Source organism: Eumetopias jubatus, unplaced genomic scaffold (assembly GCF_037043125.1).
Source record: "Eumetopias jubatus isolate StellerSeaLion01/CBP00866 unplaced genomic scaffold, mEumJub1_p1.0 scaffold_2, whole genome shotgun sequence".
Lineage (NCBI taxonomy): Eukaryota > Metazoa > Chordata > Mammalia > Carnivora > Otariidae > Eumetopias > Eumetopias jubatus.
The window spans coordinates 53224291-53245542 of record NW_028274808.1 but is presented as its reverse complement, the minus strand read 5'-3'; the positions used below and the strand labels follow the sequence as shown (position 1 = coordinate 53245542).

The 21252-nt window shown below is 53.6% G+C and overlaps 1 protein-coding gene across 1 annotated transcript; it reads left to right on the top strand.

Annotated features, from left to right (window-relative positions):
• The first annotated feature begins 1378 nt into the window (after positions 1 to 1378).
• Positions 1379 to 20923, top strand: CTSB (cathepsin B). Its single transcript, XM_028114301.2, has 10 exons — positions 1379 to 1490; positions 13227 to 13377; positions 14323 to 14408; positions 15296 to 15410; positions 16281 to 16399; positions 17242 to 17327; positions 17613 to 17756; positions 18318 to 18434; positions 19374 to 19502; positions 19956 to 20923. The coding sequence occupies exons 2-10, from the start codon at positions 13252 to 13254 to the stop codon at positions 20051 to 20053; spliced, it is 1020 nt and encodes a 339-aa protein (XP_027970102.1). The 5' UTR covers positions 1379 to 1490; positions 13227 to 13251; the 3' UTR covers positions 20054 to 20923.
• Positions 20924 to 21252: the final 329 nt, after the last annotated feature.

The window sequence follows — 21252 nt, the reverse complement described above, 5'->3', positions numbered from 1 at the left end:
TAAGTGCATGTGTCCAGCTAGCTCTCTGCTGTGCCCTGCCAGGCACAGGGACTGTGTGACAACTAGTGGCCAGGTATCTGCAAGATGCAGCAAATAGCAGCCAGTGATACGGGACACAAAGGCAGAAGGAAATGTAGAAAAAAATTAAATGTCCTTATAACCTGCAGCCCATATTGACAAATACTTGAGATCCGCAGAGTATAACATTCCTCCAGGAGGCTCCCAACTGTCTTAATGCCTTGCTAGAGGGAAAAACAACCTTAGCTCTCGACAATAGCGAGGCCTCCGGAATCCTGTGAGTCTTCTTTAGCATATGAAAGTCCTTTTGGAACTTCCCTTTTCTTTACTTCCCCCAACCCCAAAGTATATCATCAGTTGCTCCTCACAATCCTGGGGCTACAGCTCTTTCTGCCCAAGGGTCTTATCCCGTTGCTTTAATAAAATCATCTTTTTGCACCAAAGACTTCTCAAGAATTCCTTCTCGGCTGTGGGCTCTGGATCCCAACAACATTACTCAAAACATAGGACATCACCAGGACCTCTTGGGAGTCCGCGAGATCTACAGCTTTCTTATTACCAGAAGCACCTGGATAAAATACTAGACTTTCCTGAGCCTCTCGAATAAAACTGGGATCATACCTAGGTTGCAAAGTTGTCAAAAGGATTAGAAAGAGGGGGGGACGACACTTCTTGAAGGGATGGGTCTTGAGCCACCCCATCTCCATCAGCCTCCCTAGCCACTCCCCAAATAAACTCCAAGTAAAATAGTGTACTTGCTGTGTGTGTGTCCCCTTTAGGACAGGTCTGGCACCCCTCTTCCCAACAGATTTCTGCTCCTAAGGCCCTTCTCTATAGAAATCCTGATGCAGGTCCTGAAACTCATACCCATTTATTATTACATAACTGGAGGATCTTATAGGCATGTTCTCAGAAAATTAACGCTAACAGAGCCTTTTAAAGCTCTTCTGGGAGGCCTGCTATCATGATACCCCAACTCAGTCAGTGCTTTCTGAAATGAATGAAATAAAGGACAGTCAAGCAGGGATCCATCAGGCTTTGAACGGCTGCTCCCAGGCGGCGGCGGCCCCTGGGCAATTTCTCCCCGCTTCATCTCCCCTCCGCTCTCCACTGGCCCCCCTCGGGCAGGTTGGAGGCGGGGGAGTCCCGGAGCGGGGAGCCCACCCCCAGCGGCTCAGAGGCGGGCACCGAGTCCGCGAGGCAGCCGGACCGGGGTGGGGTGAGGGGGTGGGAGTGGAGAGTGGAGAGTGGAGAGTGGAGAGTGGAGGGCGGAGGGCGGAGGGCGGGGGGCGGGCCCCGGGCTCGCAGCCGTCACGTGGGCGAGTCAGCCGGGCGCGCGGGGCGGGGCCTGGCGCGGTAAATAGGCGCGGGGGCAGGCTCCGGGAGGCTACGGCGGCTGCTCGGCCCGGCACTCTCAGGCGCCGCCGGGGCGTTCGCAGGCTGCAGGCCCAGGCTCTCGGCTGTGGGGCTCGGTGAGTGCGGGTGGGCAGCCCGGGCGCGGCGGCGCCGCGGTGGACGTGACCTTGGAGGGGGATGGGGAGGTCGGGGGGGGTGGGGCTTGGCGCCCCATCCAGGCCCAGGCGCGGCCCCGCGGCATCCCCGGGGCGGGCGAGAAGGCGGGGGACCCTCGGGCTGTCACAGCCGGGCGGGCATGGGTGGCAGCTCGCACGCTCCTAAAAGTCGTCGCGGTGAGAAAAGCAAAAAAAAAAAAAAAAAACAAAAACAAACCACACACAGAAGAACCGCCCGAGGCGGGCAGCCTGGCACCCACCCCGACTCCGGCCAGAAAGCAGGCGCCCGCCGGCCCCCTCCGCTAGGGCCATGTTCGCCACCCCAGGTGGGCTCACCCCGACCCTCACGGCCCGCCCGCCTCCGGGGTCGGGCCTGGGAAGCAGCCCGGGAGGAACTGGGGAGTTTGCGGGGGAGCCCCGGGGGAGGAGCTTGCGGGAAGCGCTTGGCTTGGATCCTGGTGACTTTTGGCTAGAATCTCGCTCCCCAGCCCATCGTGAGCTTCCGGGCCTCAGTTTCCTCGGGAAATTGCTGAGATCATAGTGTCTCCCTTCATCTGTTTTAGGTGTTTTTTTATTCCAAAGGGTTTGCTTGGGCAACTTTCTGCACACAACCACACGCACAATTCTAGGGACCCCAGAAGATAGAAACCAGAAAACTGGAACCTGGAACTGGGTGGAGCAGGGAGGGTGGAGGCCACAGGATGAGTTAAATACACTGATGGGAAGACAAATTAAGCAGAGGGGTTAGGAGACTAGGTAAAGGGCTTGGGAGCCCCAGTCGCCCTCTCCCTGGGAGGTGGGGGAAGATGCCACTCCCTGCTTCTCGACCTCAGTGGAAGGGAGACTGTGCCTTCCATAGGCCCAGGATTGTTTGAGAGAAGGGAAAGCAGGGCAGAGTCCCTGGGGCACCACCTCCTCCCTCAGTTAATGACCCTGGAGGCCTGGGAGAGGGAGCATCTGGGGAGCAGTGAGGGGTGGCTGAGTCTGGGGGTGCTCAGCAGGCCCTCCAGGTAGATGTAAATTGCATTTGCCTTAGTGGGCCTAGGTCGTTCTCTTCCCCTGGCACTGAGGAAGCCCACAGGCTGTGCAAGCATAAGGACAATAACCCAGGCCCCACATCCCTCTAGGAGTCCCTCACACCCAGTGGGAGGGGAAGGGGTGGGGTTCAAATGGAGACCTAGCATTTTTAGTTAACCTTAGAAAAACGGATCAAGTGCCTCCACCAGACACAAATGCATCTGGGATGCATTCATCTCCTTGAGTCTATAGATTGAGAATGATAAGAAGGTGAAGAGGCTTAGAAGGGTGCCTGGTTGGGTAAGGGCTGCTTTTCTTCCATAACATCCTTAAATAATGGAGAATTGTTTTTTTGTCGGTTTTTGTTGTTGTTTTTGTTTTAAGTAGGCTTAGTGCCCACCATGGGGTTTGAACTCAAACCCCTGAGATCAAGAGTCACATGCTCTACTGATTTGAGCCAGCCAGGCTCCCTGAGAATTGTTTCCTGTTGGCACTGGTGAGGGTGACCTAGAGCTCTTGAACTTTATAGAGTAAGGAGCTGAGCTGCACCCCCCTCCTCCCACGCGCGCGCGCACACACACACACACACACACACACACACACACCCTGTGTGGCTTTTCCCAAAGAGAGTTAAAGGTGCCCTGGAGAAAGCTTCTACTCCAGTCTTTTTGGGCATCTGCCCCAGAGCTGGGGTATTGCCCCTCAGCAGTGGAAGGGTGTAGATCCCTTATCTGGGGACTTCTCAAGCCAGCCCAGCCCCGGCTCCAGCAACTCCCCTGCCGTTGGGTCACCTGACCGGACTGGTCAGGTGGTGAGGGGGGTAAGCTCTTGGGCCCCAGGATGAACCTGTCCATGTGCTGCTGATTCAGCATCTTGAACTGAGGCCTTTCTTTTAGACTGGTTCTTTCTTTCCTCAATTATAGCACCTGGGCGTGGGGACAGGAAGTTGCACACATTTAAAGGGCTAGGAGATGTTTTGTATTCCTGTTGGGCAGTTGGACTGAGAAGCAAGGGAGAGCACATTCAGGGGAGTTGTGGGGCGTCTGTTGGGTGATTTTCTTAAATGTGGTAAGAAGTTGTGGTTGTGTAGAATATCCCTAGGGTCTTTGGGAGGGAAGGACTGGGCTGTTTCCGAGTAAGGGCTCGTCATGTCTGCTGCCTGTTTTAGATAGTTTGACATAAGGAAAATGCGAAGATGATAAGAACTGGGGATTTTTCTAGATCAAGAAGGATGGAAATCGGGCACTTTTCATATGGTTCAGCCTCACGTGCAGAGAGGTGGTGGGGGTTGACAAGATGACGAATGTAGATGGGGCACATGCAGGTGGGTATTGTACTCAGTGGATGTTGGGAGGGAGTCAGCAGCAGTGTCTCCACCCGGTCCCAAGTACATCATCACCTCTTGGTTTGAGCTCCTCGCTGCACACTCCAGCAGCTGCCTAAGAAAGGGTGTGTGGGCCATAAATCCTGGGTCTTTCCATGGCTGTTCATGTTCATATCCCACCTAGGGATCAAATGCCAGTATATATTTAGACTTAACCAGTCTTGTTTTTTAACCTCCAGCCTCATCCCCGCACCCTTTCCTCAGCTCAGGCTTGTGTGGGGTTCACAGGGAGTGCATTTCCTCTTGGACCCGGCCCCCCCTTGGCAGGAGGCAGGTTTCAGCTTGTTTGCTCTGCAAGTCCATTACCACCCCGGTGCCTTTTTCTGCTCTTCTGCTCTTCCCCAGAGACATGGTAGCTCCTATCTTGGTCTTTATAAATCTCCGGCACATTCTCGGGAGTACTTTTAATACTTTGTATCAATCCATGAACAATGTTACTAAAAGTGATATAACTGTAATTGTGCTGCTTGTATCCTTTCCCACTGGTGTTTATGAGGTTTATTATTTACGTTGATACATGCAGCTCTAGTTCATGCATCTTAAACGCACAGTATTTACTGAGGGACAGGTTGTTTTTACTTTCTCACTGTTCAGGGCAGGCTGCAGTAAATCCTTGTACCTCTCAGGCACCCTCAAGAGTTTCTCTAGGGCAAAAGCAGGAGAAGGCCAGTTACTTCCTGGGTCGTAACATGTGTGCGTCTTCCGTTTTGCTAGATACTGATAGAATGCTGTCCAAGTTTTACCAGTATGTCCTACCAGCAGTGGTGAGGGTTCCTGTTCCTCATTTACCACCACTGGATATTACCAGACTTTGATTTTTACCAGCCGGATGGGTGTGAAATGGTGCCACTCTTTTAACTTCTGTGACCAGGAATTCAAATAATTCTTTGCTCTCGGAAATCATTGATGAGTGAGGATCTCTATTTTTGTTGTTGATCACTGACAGTGCTTGTGGTTTTAATGTGTGTGTTAACAGCTAGAACTCACCGAGGTTTCTTTAGATCCTAACAGGTATCTGGACTTCTGCAATCAGATAACCCTTTCTAATTTTTTTCTTTTTAACTTTCAGAATGCATGTGAATTTTGGGTAGTGCAGTTTGACTCTTCCACTTTACAGATGAGAACACTGAGGCTCCTGCAAGCTTGTAACATGACAGGGGTCGCTAAAATAATTGTGGTGGAATTTTAGAGTTTGATCTCTCGGTAATTGTCCAGACCTACTCAGATACATTCTTCAGGGCTCGCTCATGGCGTTTTCTCAGGCACCACTTTATTCCCCACCTGTAAAACAGAAGTTCAATACAAGACCAAAGGTCCTTTCCCAGCATTACTGTTTTCAGACTGCGGGGTGCCGAGGAAGCTGCCTGCCTGTGTTATCTGTCTCTACCAGGCTCCTAACTCACTTCAGTCTGGCCATCGAGATAACCTAGTCACTAGCAAGGGGAAGGGGAGGATGGGATAGATACCACCAAAATCAGTAAGCTGATCCAGGCTAAAGCACTGCGAGAGCATCCGAGTCACTCTGCCAAGAGACCCAGCAGGGGCTGGGCTTCTCCGTGACCCTCTGACCTGGGCTTGGGTAGGGTGTGCTTACACATATCCAAGTCACACAGCCTCTGGGCTTGCACAAGCCCTGGGAGGGTGGTGCCAGCCAGGAGCCCTGGCCATTCTGGGGTTGAGGCATCGGCAGACAGCAGCTGGGAGCCATCTTTTCCTCCACTGAGCCCTGTGGGTGGTTGGGAGTGCTTTGTTCTGGTGGGCAAGATAGCAGAATGAACCAGTATTTAAGGACTTGTTGCTAAAAATAGGGTGATGGTAATTTTTCTGAGAATAAAAAAAAAAAAAAATTAGCCTGGGATGGCATGGATTGCCCGGCCTATGAGTAGAGAATTGTGTGTTCCCCTCACCAGTGAGGACACAACCATTTCCTCATGGCAGTCAGTTCATCGTCAGGCCTGCCTACTCCAAGCTGGGCTGCACGGAAGGCACTTTGGAAAAGACCATCTCCTTCCATCTCCCAGCAGCCTCGTGAGGCAAGTACATCTTTGTGGGACCTCGAGAGAGGAGCCCGGACCAAGCTGGGGAGGCAGCGCCTTTCTGTTGCTTGCTTTTGTCACTGCCAGTGTCTCAGCCACCTGAGTACCCAGCCAGCCAGCAGGGAGATGAGATCTAGCCTGCAGTCGAATTAGAGCTACGGTGCTCCTGGGAGCTGGGGAGGCGTGGAACACTAATCTCGTTTAAATCTCCAAGGATTTCTGCAAGCTTGTATAAAGTAGTCCTAAGGTCCTTCAGAATCCAGGCGGTATGCCCATTTTAGAAACAGAGACTTGAGAATGTAATGCCCCCTTTAGCATCTCAGTAAGTCAGTATCAGAGACAGTGAGCAAAGCTGGTGAGCAGAAGCTTCCAGAACTTTGCCAAAATTCTTGTTTCTCAACAATACAAAAATTTGCACCTGCCAAGGGCCTTCCCGGGGTCCATTGTTTGAAGCCCAAGGTTGTAATTTTCCCGTTTGCGGGATGTGGGCTGCTGTGGCTGATCTTAAGCAATGTTCCATTTGTGGGCGCTGTAGCTAGATGGTTTCCAGGCACAGTGGGAGAGGAGTTTGAGGAGGCCTGCCCTGCTTAACCCGGTGGGAATTCCCCAGTTTTGGGACAGATGGTTGGCAGGTGGGCAGCAGGGGGAGTACCTGTGAATGGCCTAAACTGTTCAGGTGGGTGAGGCAGGTGGGGCCGCCTTCCTTTTTTTTTTTTTCTTTTTTTATTTAAAGGTTTTATTTCTTAAAGAGAGAGCACAAGTAGGGGGAGGAGCAAAGAGAGAGGAAGAAGCAGACTCCCTACTAAGCAGGGAGCCCAATGTGGGGCTCCATCTCAGGACCCCGGGATCATGACCCAAGCCAAAGGCAGATGCTGAACCGACTGAGCCACCCGGACGCTCCCGGGTGGGGCCTTCTCACTGCTTCCCCTGGTTCCCCTGGAACCTGCAGGGCTGTGAGCTACACAGCTGTGGCCCACTGCAGTGGATGCCCTTTCTGGGTCACACAGCAGTTGCCTGGGGGCGTTCAGCTGCAGGGAGCCTGGCTCTAGGCGCCGGCTGGTGCCTGTTCATCCTCACAGCTCTGAGGAGACGGTTGGCGACGAGGAGCCCTTTTGGTTTTGTTATTTTTTATTTTGAAGATTGTAAGTCATGAAGCAGTTGGACGCGTTTCCATTCCGAGCAGAGACAGGAAACATCAAGGCGGTGATTCAGACTCAAAGGCAAGGTCGCCTTCAGTTTGACCGGAGCATGTCTGAGATAAAGGCGCTTGTGTCAGCCACCGCGGAGGCATAGCTGGGCAAGTCGCTGTCGGAGGAAATGAAGAGCTGCCTAGTTTTGGTGTGTAGGTGGTGCACCGAAGTGGTTGAAATTTCAGAAACAGCTGCTGTGAATGTGAGACAGAAAGTTGCAACCAAGTTCTGTAGCAACAGCAAGGTCCCACTAAACCTTCCAGTGCTCCTGCCTGTCCACCTTCCCCCTCTGTCTGCAGGCACTCTGCTGATGATCTGCAGGGCACAGCCATGCTCCGTGGCTCTGGGCAAAAACGAGGCCCTCAGTTTTTGGTCCTTTAGAGCCAGCTGTGAAGGGGGGCCCGTAGTATGAACCCCGGCAACGGGCGGGGCTGAGCGGAGGAGGGGATGAAAGCTGTGCCGGACACCTGTCTGTCTGTTTCTGTATTGCCCAGAAGATTGCAGCTGGGTGTACTTGGAAATTTCAGCTACCTCGGTCCTGTCTCCTTAGATTTGGGACAGATTGAGAATCCAGGCTTCCTGAGGGCTCTCCAGCCTCCTAAGGAAGCTTTGGTAAAAATCAGTCTCGGCGGCAGCCCAAACTGATTCCATGTCCTTAGAGAATATCAGGACCAAAGTCTTCTGCAACTTGGCATCAGCCCCTGCGTTCATTCCATTTCCTTCTAGAGTCCCAAGGTCCCCAGTAGTCCCAGGAATGGCTTCAGAGTAGTCTGGGGAGTGATTATGCTGTGAGGGGGCGCTAAGAGGATCAGCTGACCACCGGCCCCTTTAGCACCTGGCATTCAGTGGGATGTGCTTCCATAGAAACTGTCGAGTGCTGTAGGGGCCTGGAGAGGGAAGAAATGTGAGAGCCTGTCTTGTTCAGCCAGGGATTGGCTTGACAGGGGGCCAAGGGGGTCCACCCAGGAAGACCAGCTGCCTGAGGGCTGGAAGTACCATCTGCCCACAGCTGGTCCCTCCACGGTGTCCACACCCTGCAAGCGGGTCTGGTGACTTGCAACTCTTCTTACCCAGTTTGGGCCCCTCTTTTCTCACAGAATAAGGACTTTCCTATTCATTCTGTCCTGTAATTAAAAAAAAAAAAAAAAAAAAGAAAACCCAGAAAACTGAGAAAACAGGAAGTGTTCACCCCACAGAGGGGAAGCGAAAGCTGGTTATGTTTCCAGCAAAGGCCATAGGACCCACGGCCAGCTTGCTGGGCGCCCAGCTTGCATTAGCCATTTGCTGTCACTGGTCCAGTGCGCACGGTTTGTGCAGATGCAGGAAGACGCGGGATATCTGCGTCTGTCCCTTCTACCGGGAGAAAGCTCAGCAGTCTCCCGGGCTCTAAAAATGGAAGCCCAGTTGGTGGTTATTTGAGGTTAAAACCTCATTTTTAATTCAGACTCTTGTGATGTAGAGGTAGGTACTGTGGACAGGTCTGGAGTGGACTGGAGTTACTTGGCACAGGCTAGCAGTGGGGGGATGCAGGGGGGAGGGAGGGGAGAAAGGAGGGTGGTGGGTGGCACCTGGGAATTGAGGGTGCCCAAGCGAGCAGCTCTTCACTGCTTTCTTACTATAGAGCAGGTGCCGTCATGGCCCCCTGGCCTTCCACCTGGAGAAATGAAAGGTCATCAGCTCCATTTTACAGCTGGTAATACTGAGGCTCGGTGCAGGTTGGTGCTCAAGGGTGTACAGTTAGTAAGTGGAAGATCTGAACCCAGGTCTCCTGACTCCAAGCCCAGTGCTCGTCCTCGCCAGAGGCTACAACAGCTGTTCACTACTTGAACCCCAATCCAGACTTTCTCCCAAATGCCACAGCCCTGGGATGCTGGGCTGAAAGGAAGAGTTGTCCAAGTGCTCAGTGCTAGGGGGGCTTGGAGTCACTGGTTCAAGCTGAGCTCCCGCTCTCCCAGCTCACAGCTCTGCAGTTCGCTGGGGCCCCTGGTTCTCCCTGATGTAGGGTTATGATGGGGAGAATGACGTTGACAGGAAGTCTGGAGGAGGGCCTGTGGAACCAAGAGAAGACGGGCAAGTGCATGAAAGTCTCACCTCGCGGGGGCCTGGCAGGCCTCAGAAGTTGGCCTGGCTGTGGCCATGGCAGCCCTCGGCACAGAAACGGAGAACCGTCTGGGAAATGGGTGGTGCCTGTGTTCTCTGCCACCAGAAAAACCAGAGAAAGCTTGTTTCAAATCCAAGTTATCATGGAATTGCTCCCATTCTCCACTTGCTCATGATTTAACATCTCAGCAGGTGGCAGAGCCCCCAGGGGTCACCTGGGGATGGCCCTCTATGACCTGTAGGGAGCATTCACATGGGGCTGCCTCAGCACCCCACCACATTCCCACAGGTCACGGTGAAACCTGGGGAGGGCGACCCTCCCAGGTGTGATTCTAACAGGCTTGTCAGCAGGCCTGGCTCTGCTGGCACGGGTCTGAACGCCCGTGTGCCCAGAGCGTACACCCCAGTGTTCGCTCGCTAGGTTCTCCTATCGTGGAAAATGTGAAGGTGCTGAGTGTAAGTCGGAGGGTGTCCAGATAAAGGGAACCCGACTGCTTTGCTTCTTTACTCAGAAGATGTTATAAGAGAGACCTCAGCTCCCTTGCTCCTTCCACTGTGTGAGGACACAGCGAGACATTTACCTAACAGTTGGGAGACCGTGTGGGTCCGTGACATGGTCATGGGAGCACCAGCCTCCCTGTGAGTCACTGAAAACAAGAAGGTTAAGTGTTTTGTTTTGTTTTTTTTAATTTTCTTTTTAGATTTTATTTATTTATTTGAGAGAGAGAGAGACAGAGATAGAGAGGGCGCAAGTGGGGAGGAGAGGGAGAAGCAGGCTCCCCGCAGAGCAAGGAGCCTGATGCGGGACTCGATCCCAGGACCCCAGGATCATGACCCTAGCCGAAGGCAGACGCTTACCCGATTAAGCCACCCAGGTGCCCAGGTTAAGTGTTTTGAGCCGAAAGTCTCTAGGAGAAGGCTTCACTTTGACTAGGAATCAACTGGCAGTACATTTGGGAGCTCAGGGTTTTGGGTAGCCCTAGCTACTCTTCTTCCTAAAAGAGCAAAACTTTGAATATAATATGTTCATTTAATTTTTTTAAAAAGATAGTGAAAAATAAGTCTCCCTGCCACACATATTACTTTTCAGTTTTTTTTTTTTTTTTTGATATTTTGCATGTGGTAATGGTAATAGGCATGTACATTGCTTCATGGGCTCACATGCTTACCATGACTCATCTGCTACTTCCTTTTTTTCCCACTTACACGTATCTTGGGCATATTTACTTTATCAGTACAGTATGATTCACTTACCTAGTTCATTCTGAATGGCCGCTTTGTGTTCTGTTAATCATTTATTGTAACGTAACAGTTACTCTGTTATTAGACATTTTGTTTCTGGTCTCGTTATTACAGAGAACATTCAGTAAACATCTGTATACCTATATCTTTGAATTTGAGGCCAATAGGATAAATTTCTAAATGTCAAATTGCTGAGGCAAAGGGCGTGGAGACTGAAAAATTTATAGAAATGGCCAGGATATTGTGCTTACCGTTGGGGTTCAGCAGCCCAGTGTTTCTGTCTCCCCACGTCTGACCCCCGCCAGGAACCTGCCAGCCGCCCAACCTTTGCCAAGTCCCTCATTTAATCTCAACTACTTGAGTATCTTTTGATATCTGACGGCCATTTGTACTTTTTTGTTTTTTTTTAAGATTTTATTTATTCATGAGAGATGGAGAGAGACAGAGGCAGAGGGAGAAGCAGGCTCCCCACTGAGTGGGGAGCCAGATGGGGGGCTCGATCCCAGGACCCTGGGACCCTGACCTGAGCCGAAGGCAGACGCTTAACGACTGAGCCACCCAGGCTCCCTGTACTAATTTTTCTATAAATTCATTGTGTGTCCTTTTGCCATTTCTCTATTCTGGTTTTATTGAGGTTTTTAAGCACCTTTTGCATATTAAGGAAATGAAGCTTTAAGTATATGGGAGTACTATTTTGTCAGTTTGCCACTTTTTATCTTGTTCTCTTTTTCTAGAAAAAGAGGATTTATTTTCATGTAATCAAGCACTGTCTCTTTAAGGTTCTGTTTGTCAGTCATAGATGGTTCTCACTCTGATACTACAGTTTTTTGAAGTGCATTTATTATTTTCTTCATACAGCTTGTTTTTACTCAAGATCCTTGTTCGGTGTAACACTTCCTGTATAAAGATTCGGCCTTCCTATGTTTTTCGAAATGTCAGCCACTGAAACGTGCCGTTTCCCCTCCCATCTGTGCCATGAAAGCTAAATCTCCCCACAGAGAGTGGTCTGTTTCGTTGATCAGACTGTTCCTGGGCCAGTGTCAGCCAGGGTTTTATAATACCTTGACTACCCCAGAGGGCAGGCCTCCATCCGTGCTCTTTTCCAGAACTGTTTGCTGTTGTCACGCCTTTATTCCTCGGGATAATTGTTGGCTTAAGCAGCCTGATGCGGGACTCGATCCCAGGACCCCGGGATCATGACCCGGGGTGTTGGCTTAAGCAGCCGTCAAGTTTGTCTTGCCCACTGTAATTCACTGTGGGAGGCTGCATGCTCAGTGCATCTTCGAGTAACCCTGTGTCCTGGGAGGAGGTGGGTCCATCTGGAAGCCGCTGGGGTCGGGGACAGGAAACCCTCCCCTTGGCACCCCCACTCCCAACACAGGTGTCCCACAAGGCCCTCCGGGGCTGTGGCACCCAGAACATTGCTTGCTTTCATTAGAGCTCCTTGCCTAAGAGCATGATTCAGAGGCGGGGCTGGTCTCCTGACTTGCAAGCCAGTCTGAGATCTAAGGACTGTGGTTATAACATGATGGGCTCCCTTCCTGGAAGGACCCATCTTTGAAACAGAGCCCTTGGCTGACTGGAAAAACCAGAGAAAGTCCCGGACTTGTGCCACTGGCCAGACTAGCTCTGTCCCCCTGGTGCCACTGAGGTTGGCACGTGCTGGTCTTCGTTGGCCTGTGTTGGCTTGTCTTATGCCCCGAGTGTGGCTGGTGAAATATCATTTCTTTTGCATTTTTCTTATCTTAGTGGTCCTCTACTTGGGATCTAATCACCTAAGACTGTTTACTGTCTCAGAGCACTAACCTGGAAAAGTCTCAAACTTGGTTCGACAAACCCAGGGAGAGGCAGTTGTTGGGCGACAGCAGGGAGGGCCCTGAACCCCCATTTAGACCGAAGATCTGCGTCTATTGATGGGTTGTGGATACAGGCGTCCGTGCTGCCTGAGGCCTGCACCCTTGGCTTCGGACAGGACCGCAGGGCGGTGCTGGCCCCAGCCCCGCAGCTCCCGAGATAGCCGCCAGCCACCCGGTGAGCAGCGCCATCTCAGACGGTGAGCCCGGCTAGAGAACGGCCGGAGTTGGGGGGGGCGGTGGCGCGGCAGGAGACCCAGCTGCCTGCAGCTTGCTCTGTCCCAGCTCCGGGGCATCTGGAGGACACGCGGACACAGCCCATCTTAGCCCCTCGGGCGGCTTCCGACAGAATAGTACAGACAGGGTGGCTGCTAAGCAGAAGTCTGTTTCTCTGGGACACGGGGGAGTCTGAGGCCAGGGTGCTGGCATGGTCAGGTGAGGGTCCCCTTCTGGCTGTGTGCTCCCATGGCAGAAGGTGAGAGCGAGCTCTCTGGGGTCTCTTTGATGAGAACACTGGTCCCATCCTCATGACAAATCACCCCCACAAAGGCCCCACCTCCTAATCCCATCACATGGAGGTTAGGATTTCAACGTGAATTGGGGTGGGGGGCTGGGGTCGACGAACATTCAGTCCGCAGCACGGCCCTGTGTGCTATGGGCATAGGTTGGGACTTTGATGAGACGGGGCCTGGGAGCCCATCGGCACTGTTGGGCTTTGAGGGCTCTCTGCCCCCACACCCATGCATTTCAGAGGAGGAGACTGAGAAATGGAGCCCCTGAGTTGTTTCTGGCCCCAGAACCATGCTGCCTGAGATGGTACCCTTGTGTATGTTCTGCACTTGAACTGAAGAATCCTGATGTCTTGTCTTTTCTAGGTGAATTGAAGATCTAGCTTCCAAAATGTGGCAGCTCTTGGCCACCCTTGGCTGCCTGGTGGTGCTGACTGGTGCCCAGAGCAGGCCGCCTTTCCAGCTGCTGTCAGATGAGCTGGTCAGCTATGTTAACAGACATAACACTACGTGGAAGGTGAGCTGTGGGGACCGCCACTTCTGTGTGCACCCCTGCCCCAGGGGTTCAGTTGGTGCATTCTGCCTCCCAAGGGTGGTGGCTGCAGCTGTGGCCCACGGGACGGTCTGTCCTGGAGAGTCGGTCTGATTGAGAGTCGTGGCCACTGCGGACCATGCCAGCCTCCTCCCTGCTCCTTTCCCCTTGCACACGCGTGCGTGGTGGTGCATGGGGGCTAAAGGAGCTCTGGAAGTGCTCACAGCCAGGAGGACCCTGAACCTCGTCCCCCCACCATGGTAGTTGTTAAGGCTCATCAGGCAGCTCCTTGCTTCTGCCCAGCCTCTGAGGCCTGGGACTTCAGTAATAAAGAGACGAAGAATGAGCCATGTTCGGGGCTGCAGAGGGTTTCTCTTGACCTCAGCAAATGTAGCAGATCAGAGAAGATACCCAGTGGTCTGGGAGCTGTGTACCTGCCCCCTCATCCCCCCAGGTGGCTCCCTCGGGACGGGGCCTCGCTTGCTGTGAGGGGTGCCTGTCTTAGTCCGTCCACACTGCTGTAACAAAGTACCGCAGATTGGGTGGTGCATAAGTAGAAATGCATTGCTTACAGTTCTGGAGGCTGGAAGTACAGTTTCAGGGTGCCAGCATGGCTGGGTTCTAGGGAGGGCCTCCCTTAGTGGGAGGGGCAAGCCAGCTCTCCCGGGGCTCCTAGAAGGGCACTAATCCCTTTCATGAAGTCTCCACCCTCGTGACCTAATCACCTCCCAAAGGCCCCACCTCCGGGTACCATCACCTTGAGGGTTAGGTTTCAGCATGAATTTGGGGGGATGCATTTGTTCTATAGCAATGCTCCAAGTCCCCTTGCTCTGCTGAGCTGGTCGGGACCCCTGGCCTTGTCAGGCCTTCATTTACCCCCATGCCTAGACACTCCCTCTGTTGACTGCTGTGGCTGGGGCTCTCTTCCAGGCTGGACACAACTTCCACGGTGTGGACCCAAGCTACCTGAGGAAGCTATGTGGCACCTTCCTGGGTGGGCCGAAGCTGCCCCAGAGGTGAGTGCCTGCTACCTGGGGGTGGATACGGTGCCTCACCTGCCCCGCTGCCATACAAACAGCAGGGGTGTGTTTGGGACTGCGGGAAAGAGGGAGTAAGAAGGCCTCCTTGGCATCCAGAGGTCTCCCTTCTCCCGGAGCTGCGAGACTCTGCGTGACAGGGCTCAGACCCTGGTGCTGTGTTTCCTACTGTGCTTCTCGACGTGTCTCACAGCCCAGTGGGCAGGGCCCTGGGTCTGTCCTGTATGACCTGGATGGATCCAGTCTTGAATAATTGAAGGAGAATCTAAGAAAAGCCGTCTGATCTGCCATTAATGTTTCATTTTTTTCTAGAGAACTCTGTAATGGGCATTTTCAAGTAGATACTACTCTTACAGGAAGCATTAGAAATATCTGACAATGTGGATGGAGTAGTTACGGGACATCACACAATAGGGAAGATATTAAAAATGTTGTGAGGACCCTGGGCAGACCCGGGATGGGATGAGGGGAGTAAGAAACACAGTTATGTGGACCTTGTGGCCAAACTCCTGAAAAATATCCCATAAAATAAGACTAGAAGGAAGCACAGGGAACGAGAAGATGTGTTGAACAGTAGAGTTCCTGGTTTGGTTTGGCTGTGTAAAGTTCCCAGGGGACATCCCTGCAGATGTCACCTTCGGCTTGTCCTTCCTGTGCCTCCCTTTCCAGGTGATGGCCCAGCCGGCAGTCACTGATGTCTGCGGGGACGGGGGAGGGTTGTAAGATGCAAGTCTGGGGACACCTGGGTGGCTCAGTTGGTTGAGCATCTGCTTTCGGCTCAGGTCATGATCCCGGGGTCCTGGGATCGAGCCCCGTGTCGGGCTCCCTGCTCAGCGAGTTTGTCATGGAGGCCTTCCTTTATCTAGAATTTGGTTTGCTGAGAACATGATTCTGCCTGAAAGCTTCGATTCCCGGGAACAGTGGCCTAACTGCCCGACCATCAAAGAGATCCGGGACCAGGGCTCCTGCGGGTCCTGCTGGGTGAGGCTCTGCTGGCTGGGAGGGGCCCGAGCATGGGGGGCGGGGGACACTTGTCTGACCAGCTGTGAGTGACTAGGCAAGTTATGTAAACTTGCTGAGTCTCCATTTCCGTCAACATACAAATCATGAAGATCCCTATGGTCATGAGTTATTGCAGGAACTAGGTGGAAGAGTCAATGTGCAAAGCGCTCTGCACGGAGTATGGGTGTGGCCCATGTGTGGGTGGTGAAGCTGTTTTTACTTCTCTGTTGGGCACGGTGTCCCAGGCCATCAGCAGATACCAGTAGTTTTGAGCCCTACTCTGCTTCATGAAGACGTATTCCCATCTGTATCAGTGAGCTATCTTAATTTAGTTTCTAACTGTGGTAAATTACGCATGGTATAAATTTAACCGTCTTAGTCATTTTTAAGCGCAGTTCGGTGGCATTAAGTACATTGACGTTATCGGAAATACGGTCACCAAGGTCCATCCACAGAGCTCTTACCATCTTGTAAGAATGGAAACTCTGTCCCCATTAAACACTAATCCCCCCTCCCCAGCCCCCCAGCAACCACCCTTCTCCTTTGTCTCTTACTGACCAGCCCAGATAACTTATATTAGTAAAATTGTACAGTATTTGTCCTCTGTGTGAGCTGTTTTATGTTAACAAAAACCACGTTTTAGAAACGAACTTGAGTGCGCAGGTAAAGATTTGGGGCGGATTGGTCTCCCGCTTTAAAGACACACTTGAGCGCCAGGACCCTCACTGACGTGGGGGGAGACTAGCCACCAAGAAGGTCTGAGGGATCCACTGTGGTCCTCCACTGGGGTGGCTGGCAGAGCCCACGGCCCAGGGGTGGGGCTCACCTGTGTGGGGCTTGTTTCCGCAGGCGTTTGGGGCCGTGGAAGCCATTTCTGACCGGATCTGCATCCGCACCAATGGGCACGTCAATGTGGAGGTGTCTGCCGAGGACATGCTCACATGCTGTGGTGACCAGTGTGGGGACGGGTGAGTCAGAAGTGGCCCCTGGGGCTGGCACCAGGAGCCACCGGGCTGAGGCCTCCCTGTGGACAGGAGTGGTACTCCAGGTCAGGTGACGGTCTTTGCTGAAACAGCTGGGGTCCCGGGGAGTCTGGAAGCAGGCCCCAGTGTGACTGCTACCTTCCGGGAGCCGCTTAAAGCCAGGCCGAGCCCGCAGCGCCCGGTGTGGCTGGTTCGGCGCAGGCACAGCAGAGATGGTCTCGAATGTGCGGCTCCGTTTCTGATCTCCAGCCTGGTTTTTGTCATCCTTGTCCCCCTTCCTTGCTCACGGAAATGTAATAACTTCGGGAGCTTGTTTCTGTAATGAAGAATGATGGGCCCCCAGCTTGGTCACGGAACCTAAATTCCCACCGTGGGTGCCTGCTCTTCTGCCCGCTCTGGCCTTGGTTTTACAGCCGTGGTTCTCGGATACGGCTACGGGTTACAAATACCTGGGAGTTAAATAGAAGCGTCCAGGCCTCACCTCGTTCCGATCAACCCAGGCCCCAGCATTAGCTTCGTGTGTGTTAGCACACCAGGGGATTTCAGCGTGCTGATTGAGGATCTGTGCGACAGCCTGGTTTGGGGTCCTTCTGTCTTGTTGGGGCAGGTGGTGGGCAGGCCCGGGAGCTAGGGCGATGCCCTGGAAGAGGTGACTATCCCAGGGAGGGTGAAGTGGGCTTGCTTGGGACCCGGGAGAGCTATTGGGCGAGCGGCTAAAGGCCCTGGGGGATCCGTAAGCGACCCTGGGGCCTTGGCAGCAGGCGGTGTGGCCTCGGAGCAGCTAGAAGTTCTCTCACAATGAATTTAACGAGTGGCTCTTTTCTTAGCTGTAATGGGGGCTTTCCTGCTGAAGCTTGGAACTTCTGGACAAAACAAGGCCTGGTTTCCGGTGGGCTCTATGACTCTCATGTAGGTGAGTATCTGTCCTCAGCCCCTCTCTGGCTAGCCGGATTTTATAAGCCATGAGGAAGAATGGTCTCCGCTTGCATTACAAAGTGAGGGCTGAGCGTTGAGGGCAGGAGGCTAAAAAATCCGGTAGAAATAGGAGGCGGGGCCCTCCAGGGCAGAACAGGGCAGGATTAGCAATGGTGTTCATGTTGCACCTTTGACCTCCTGTTCCCGTTTGCTGCACTTGTGCCCTCAGAGGGCTTCTGAAGAGACTGTCAGCCGATCCTTTCCTTTCTCCTTGGCCCCCCAGGCTGCAGACCCTACTCCATCCCTCCCTGTGAGCACCACGTGAACGGCTCCCGGCCCCCATGCACAGGGGAGGGGGATACCCCCAAGTGCAACAAGATCTGCGAGCCCGGCTACACCCCGTCCTACAAAGAAGACAAGCACTATGGTAAGGTGGGGCCCACGCTCCCAGCACCCCGGGGCCAGGGACCCGCTGACACCCTTCCCGGAGCCAGAGGAAGGAAGAGGCTGGTGCAGCTGACCCTTGGAGTCAGGAACACAGGAGGGAGGAGGGAAGGTCGTGACTGACTGTCTTGTCAGCGGGAGCAATACACTGTGTTTTCTGCCTGTCTCCATGCCAAATCCGGCCCCAGGATCCCCAGCGTGTTGGGCACACACCCTTAGGGTTGGAGGGACCAGGCCCCTTGTTTTACAGGGGAGTGATCTGGCCTAGAACCTTCGGGGCACCACTCTGCCCTTCCTCCCGGGTCTTGTGCTCACCGCCCCTCCCGCCGCAGAGCTGTGGGCCCCGCCCCCTGCCCAATCTCCGCTTCCTGGTCCGGCGCCATCATTCATTCCTCCCCAGGGCAGCCTTCCCAGACCCCTGGGCTGGGCGAGGCCCCAAACACAGTCTTCACCTGGCGGCTCCCCGTAAGTCAGTGAAGAGCTGACAGACGGAGCCGCGGGGGGCACGCCTCACCTCCCCCTCCCCCTCCCCCCCATTTGCCAGGATGCAGTTCCTACAGCCTGTCCAGTAGCGAGAAGGAGATCATGGCGGAGATCTACAAGAACGGCCCGGTAGAGGCAGCCTTCACCGTGTACTCCGACTTCCTGATGTACAAGTCTGGTGCGTGTTGCCCCCTCATGGCAGCGGGAGCCGGGGAGGTGTGGGTTCCAGGGGGACCGACAGGTCTGGATCGCGGAGGAAAACGTCGGATTGTGCTGGTGAAGTCCCAGACCATGCGTCACATTGCGGGGGGGGGGGTGGGCAGGAAGCACCTGGCTGTGGGATCCACCCCGGGGAACCCGACGGCCCCCGGCCCGAGAGCTGCCTTAGAAACCCCCCCATTCTAGATGAACAGTCTGTAGCCGACTTCTGCTGTCTCCTTTCCGTTCGGCCACCTCGAACTCTTCAGCGCTCTCTGCTCTTAGGAAACGTCATTGGATAAAGGGAGATGATTCTGGCAAGACGAGATTATAAAGCTGGCGCTTTTTAACAGTTCCCCCGCCCCCCTGTAAGTTAAAGGGGTGCATTTCCAGTTTCACAGCCTGATTAACTCACCAGTGAGGGCATCGCCTGCTGCACAGGCCCCGTGAGCACGTTGAGCTCGGTCAGCACTGGCTGCTGCCGCCACAGTCTCTCTCTCTTTTCATCCCTGCAGGGTCCATCCCAGGGCAGCAACTTGAAACTCCTCAAGTTACAGAACCCTTTTGACAAATACATCCTTCCACGGAGTCCTAGCATGTAGAGCGAATAGCTGGAATTAACGTTTAAATTTACTTCTTAGATTAGAATTTATAACTTCAGTTTTCAAGGCAACCAACAAGCTCATTTTGTTGGGAATCCCCTTTAATATTTACTCAACATTATTTGGGTGTTGGGCTTTCAAAAACCTATTGAAATGATTACCCCCATGTGGTGGGAGCCCCTGGAGCCTTCTGAGAGAACGTCAGGGCGCTCTCTGTGTAACCTTGTTTGGGAGGGCTTGGTGGGCCCGGGGAGCCAGCCGAGTTGGAGGGCTGCTCCAGGACCGGTCTCTGCCTGAACGGGCCGTCCCTTTCTCAGGAGTGTACCAGCACGTCACTGGAGAAATGATGGGAGGCCACGCTGTCCGCATCCTGGGCTGGGGAGTGGAGAATGGCACGCCCTACTGGCTGGTTGGCAACTCCTGGAACACGGACTGGGGCGACAATGGTGAGTGGTGGCCCCCTGCCTGCTCATGGGGGGTGTGAGCCAGGACGGAGTGGTCATCTTGTCCTGCTCTGCTCCAGACACTGGGCCTGGGGCTCAACAGTGACCTCCTGGGGGTTCCCTTGCCATGAAGGCAGACGCTGACCCCAAGAGAGGGTGGTAGAGATCAGGACGTGGCTTCGGGTCACTTGTGTCTCACAGTTCCCCACGCCCCGGGTGCAGTGCCTGTTTATGTGGGTCAAATGGAAGTGGGGTCTAGAGGCCTCGTGACGTGGAGCCGAGCTACTGGGCAAACGAGAGAAGTCGGGAGAGCACCTTGGGGTTGGTTTGCTGACTGCTTTGGGGCTAGGCTGCTGCTCCTAAGTCTTCTGCTCCTAAGTCTTTCTGGGGTGAGTGTGAGTACCTTGGCAAGGGTCAAAACTCGGCACACTCTAAAGGCATATGTTTGCTTTCCAGGCTTCTTTAAAATCCTCAGAGGACGGGATCACTGTGGAATTGAATCAGAAATTGTGGCTGGAATCCCATGCACTGACCAGTACTGGAAAAAGATCTAATCTGCTGTGGGACTGGTCCTGCCAGCCCTGGGGCAGTGTTTCCCTAAATAATAAGCCAGTTGGGCTGGTGAGGAGATGGGGAGGAATGTCTTTTATTCTTTTGAGTTGAGATAAGATACAAGAGGTTTTAGACAGGGCCTGAAGGATTGGGCCAAACCTCGTGTCTACCATCAGAACCGTCTTCCAAGGAGACACGTCCAAGGCCTGGCTACCTCCCAGCCCGCTGGGTGGACTGCGGCCCCAGGGCATACTTAGACGACGTGAGCCACCACCGCAAGCGAAGTGAGGCCTTCCACCCCCTCCCCCGACTAGTGCTGCGCCTAGTGCCCGCGCCCCAGTGCATCCTGCCCCCATCCGCGCACACCAGGAAGCCAGACCGAGACCTAGAGGGTTTGTTAGGCGTTCCAGGGGAATAGAAAGTGGAATCCCTAACAAGACCAGTCCCCACCAGCGGCGGTACTTGGAAGCAAGTAGCTCGCTAGCTGTGGACTAGGTTGAAAAGAAAACCAGTGGGGCGGCCCTTGGGGGAAAGCCGTTCTCCCAGGGCCCCTGCATCTCTTGAGGTTTGCGGTGTTGCAGCAAAGACCCTCTCTGGTCTTGTCCTTGGCATGATTCCTTTTTAGGTGTTTTATTTTGCGTGCACCTCAGCTGATCATGTGAATGAAAGAGAACAGTCGGAGCTGTCCTCGCTTCACAGGCTGTGTCTCCCTTCACCACCACTAGGTGGTCACAACCCGATCGGCCTTCCAGCCTAATACGGTGAAACTCATTCGGGAGAAACCAGCTTTACCCGTGTAAAGATCACTGCTTCATTCTCTTAATTTAACCAGGAAAGGAATGACTGTGCCAATAAAACATTTTCTCCCTTAACGTGAAGTCTGTTCTGGTGGGATGCCGTGGTCCGTCTGTCCTTACCCCACAGAAACCTGTTTTCCTGGATCCGGGTGTCTTTGAAACTCGAACCAGGGGAACTCTTGCCTCAAACCATGATTTCTCTTAGTTCCCTGTCACTCTTATCAACCCTGCTCTGTAAACGCATCCCCCACGCTGTGTCTCAAGCCCGATGAGCTGCGCCCCTGCTCAATTTCAAGAGCTAGGAACACAGCTGCGGTCCGTTTCGTACCAGCCACAAGCCAGCGGCAACCCGCGGTGGGGGGGTCACACAAGTGTGGCATGGGGGTGACGCCGGAAGCCAGCTG

Coding starts and splice junctions, on each gene's coding strand:
- CTSB (XM_028114301.2), top strand. CDS start 13,252: ATGTGGCAGCTCTTGGCCACCCTTGGCTGCCTGGTGGTGCTGACTGGT. Junction 17,328..17,612: donor GCTCTATGACTCTCATGTAG/GTGAGTATCTGT, acceptor TTGGCCCCCCAG/GCTGCAGACCCTACTCCATC. Junction 18,435..19,373: donor CTTCCTGATGTACAAGTCTG/GTGCGTGTTGCC, acceptor TCCCTTTCTCAG/GAGTGTACCAGCACGTCACT.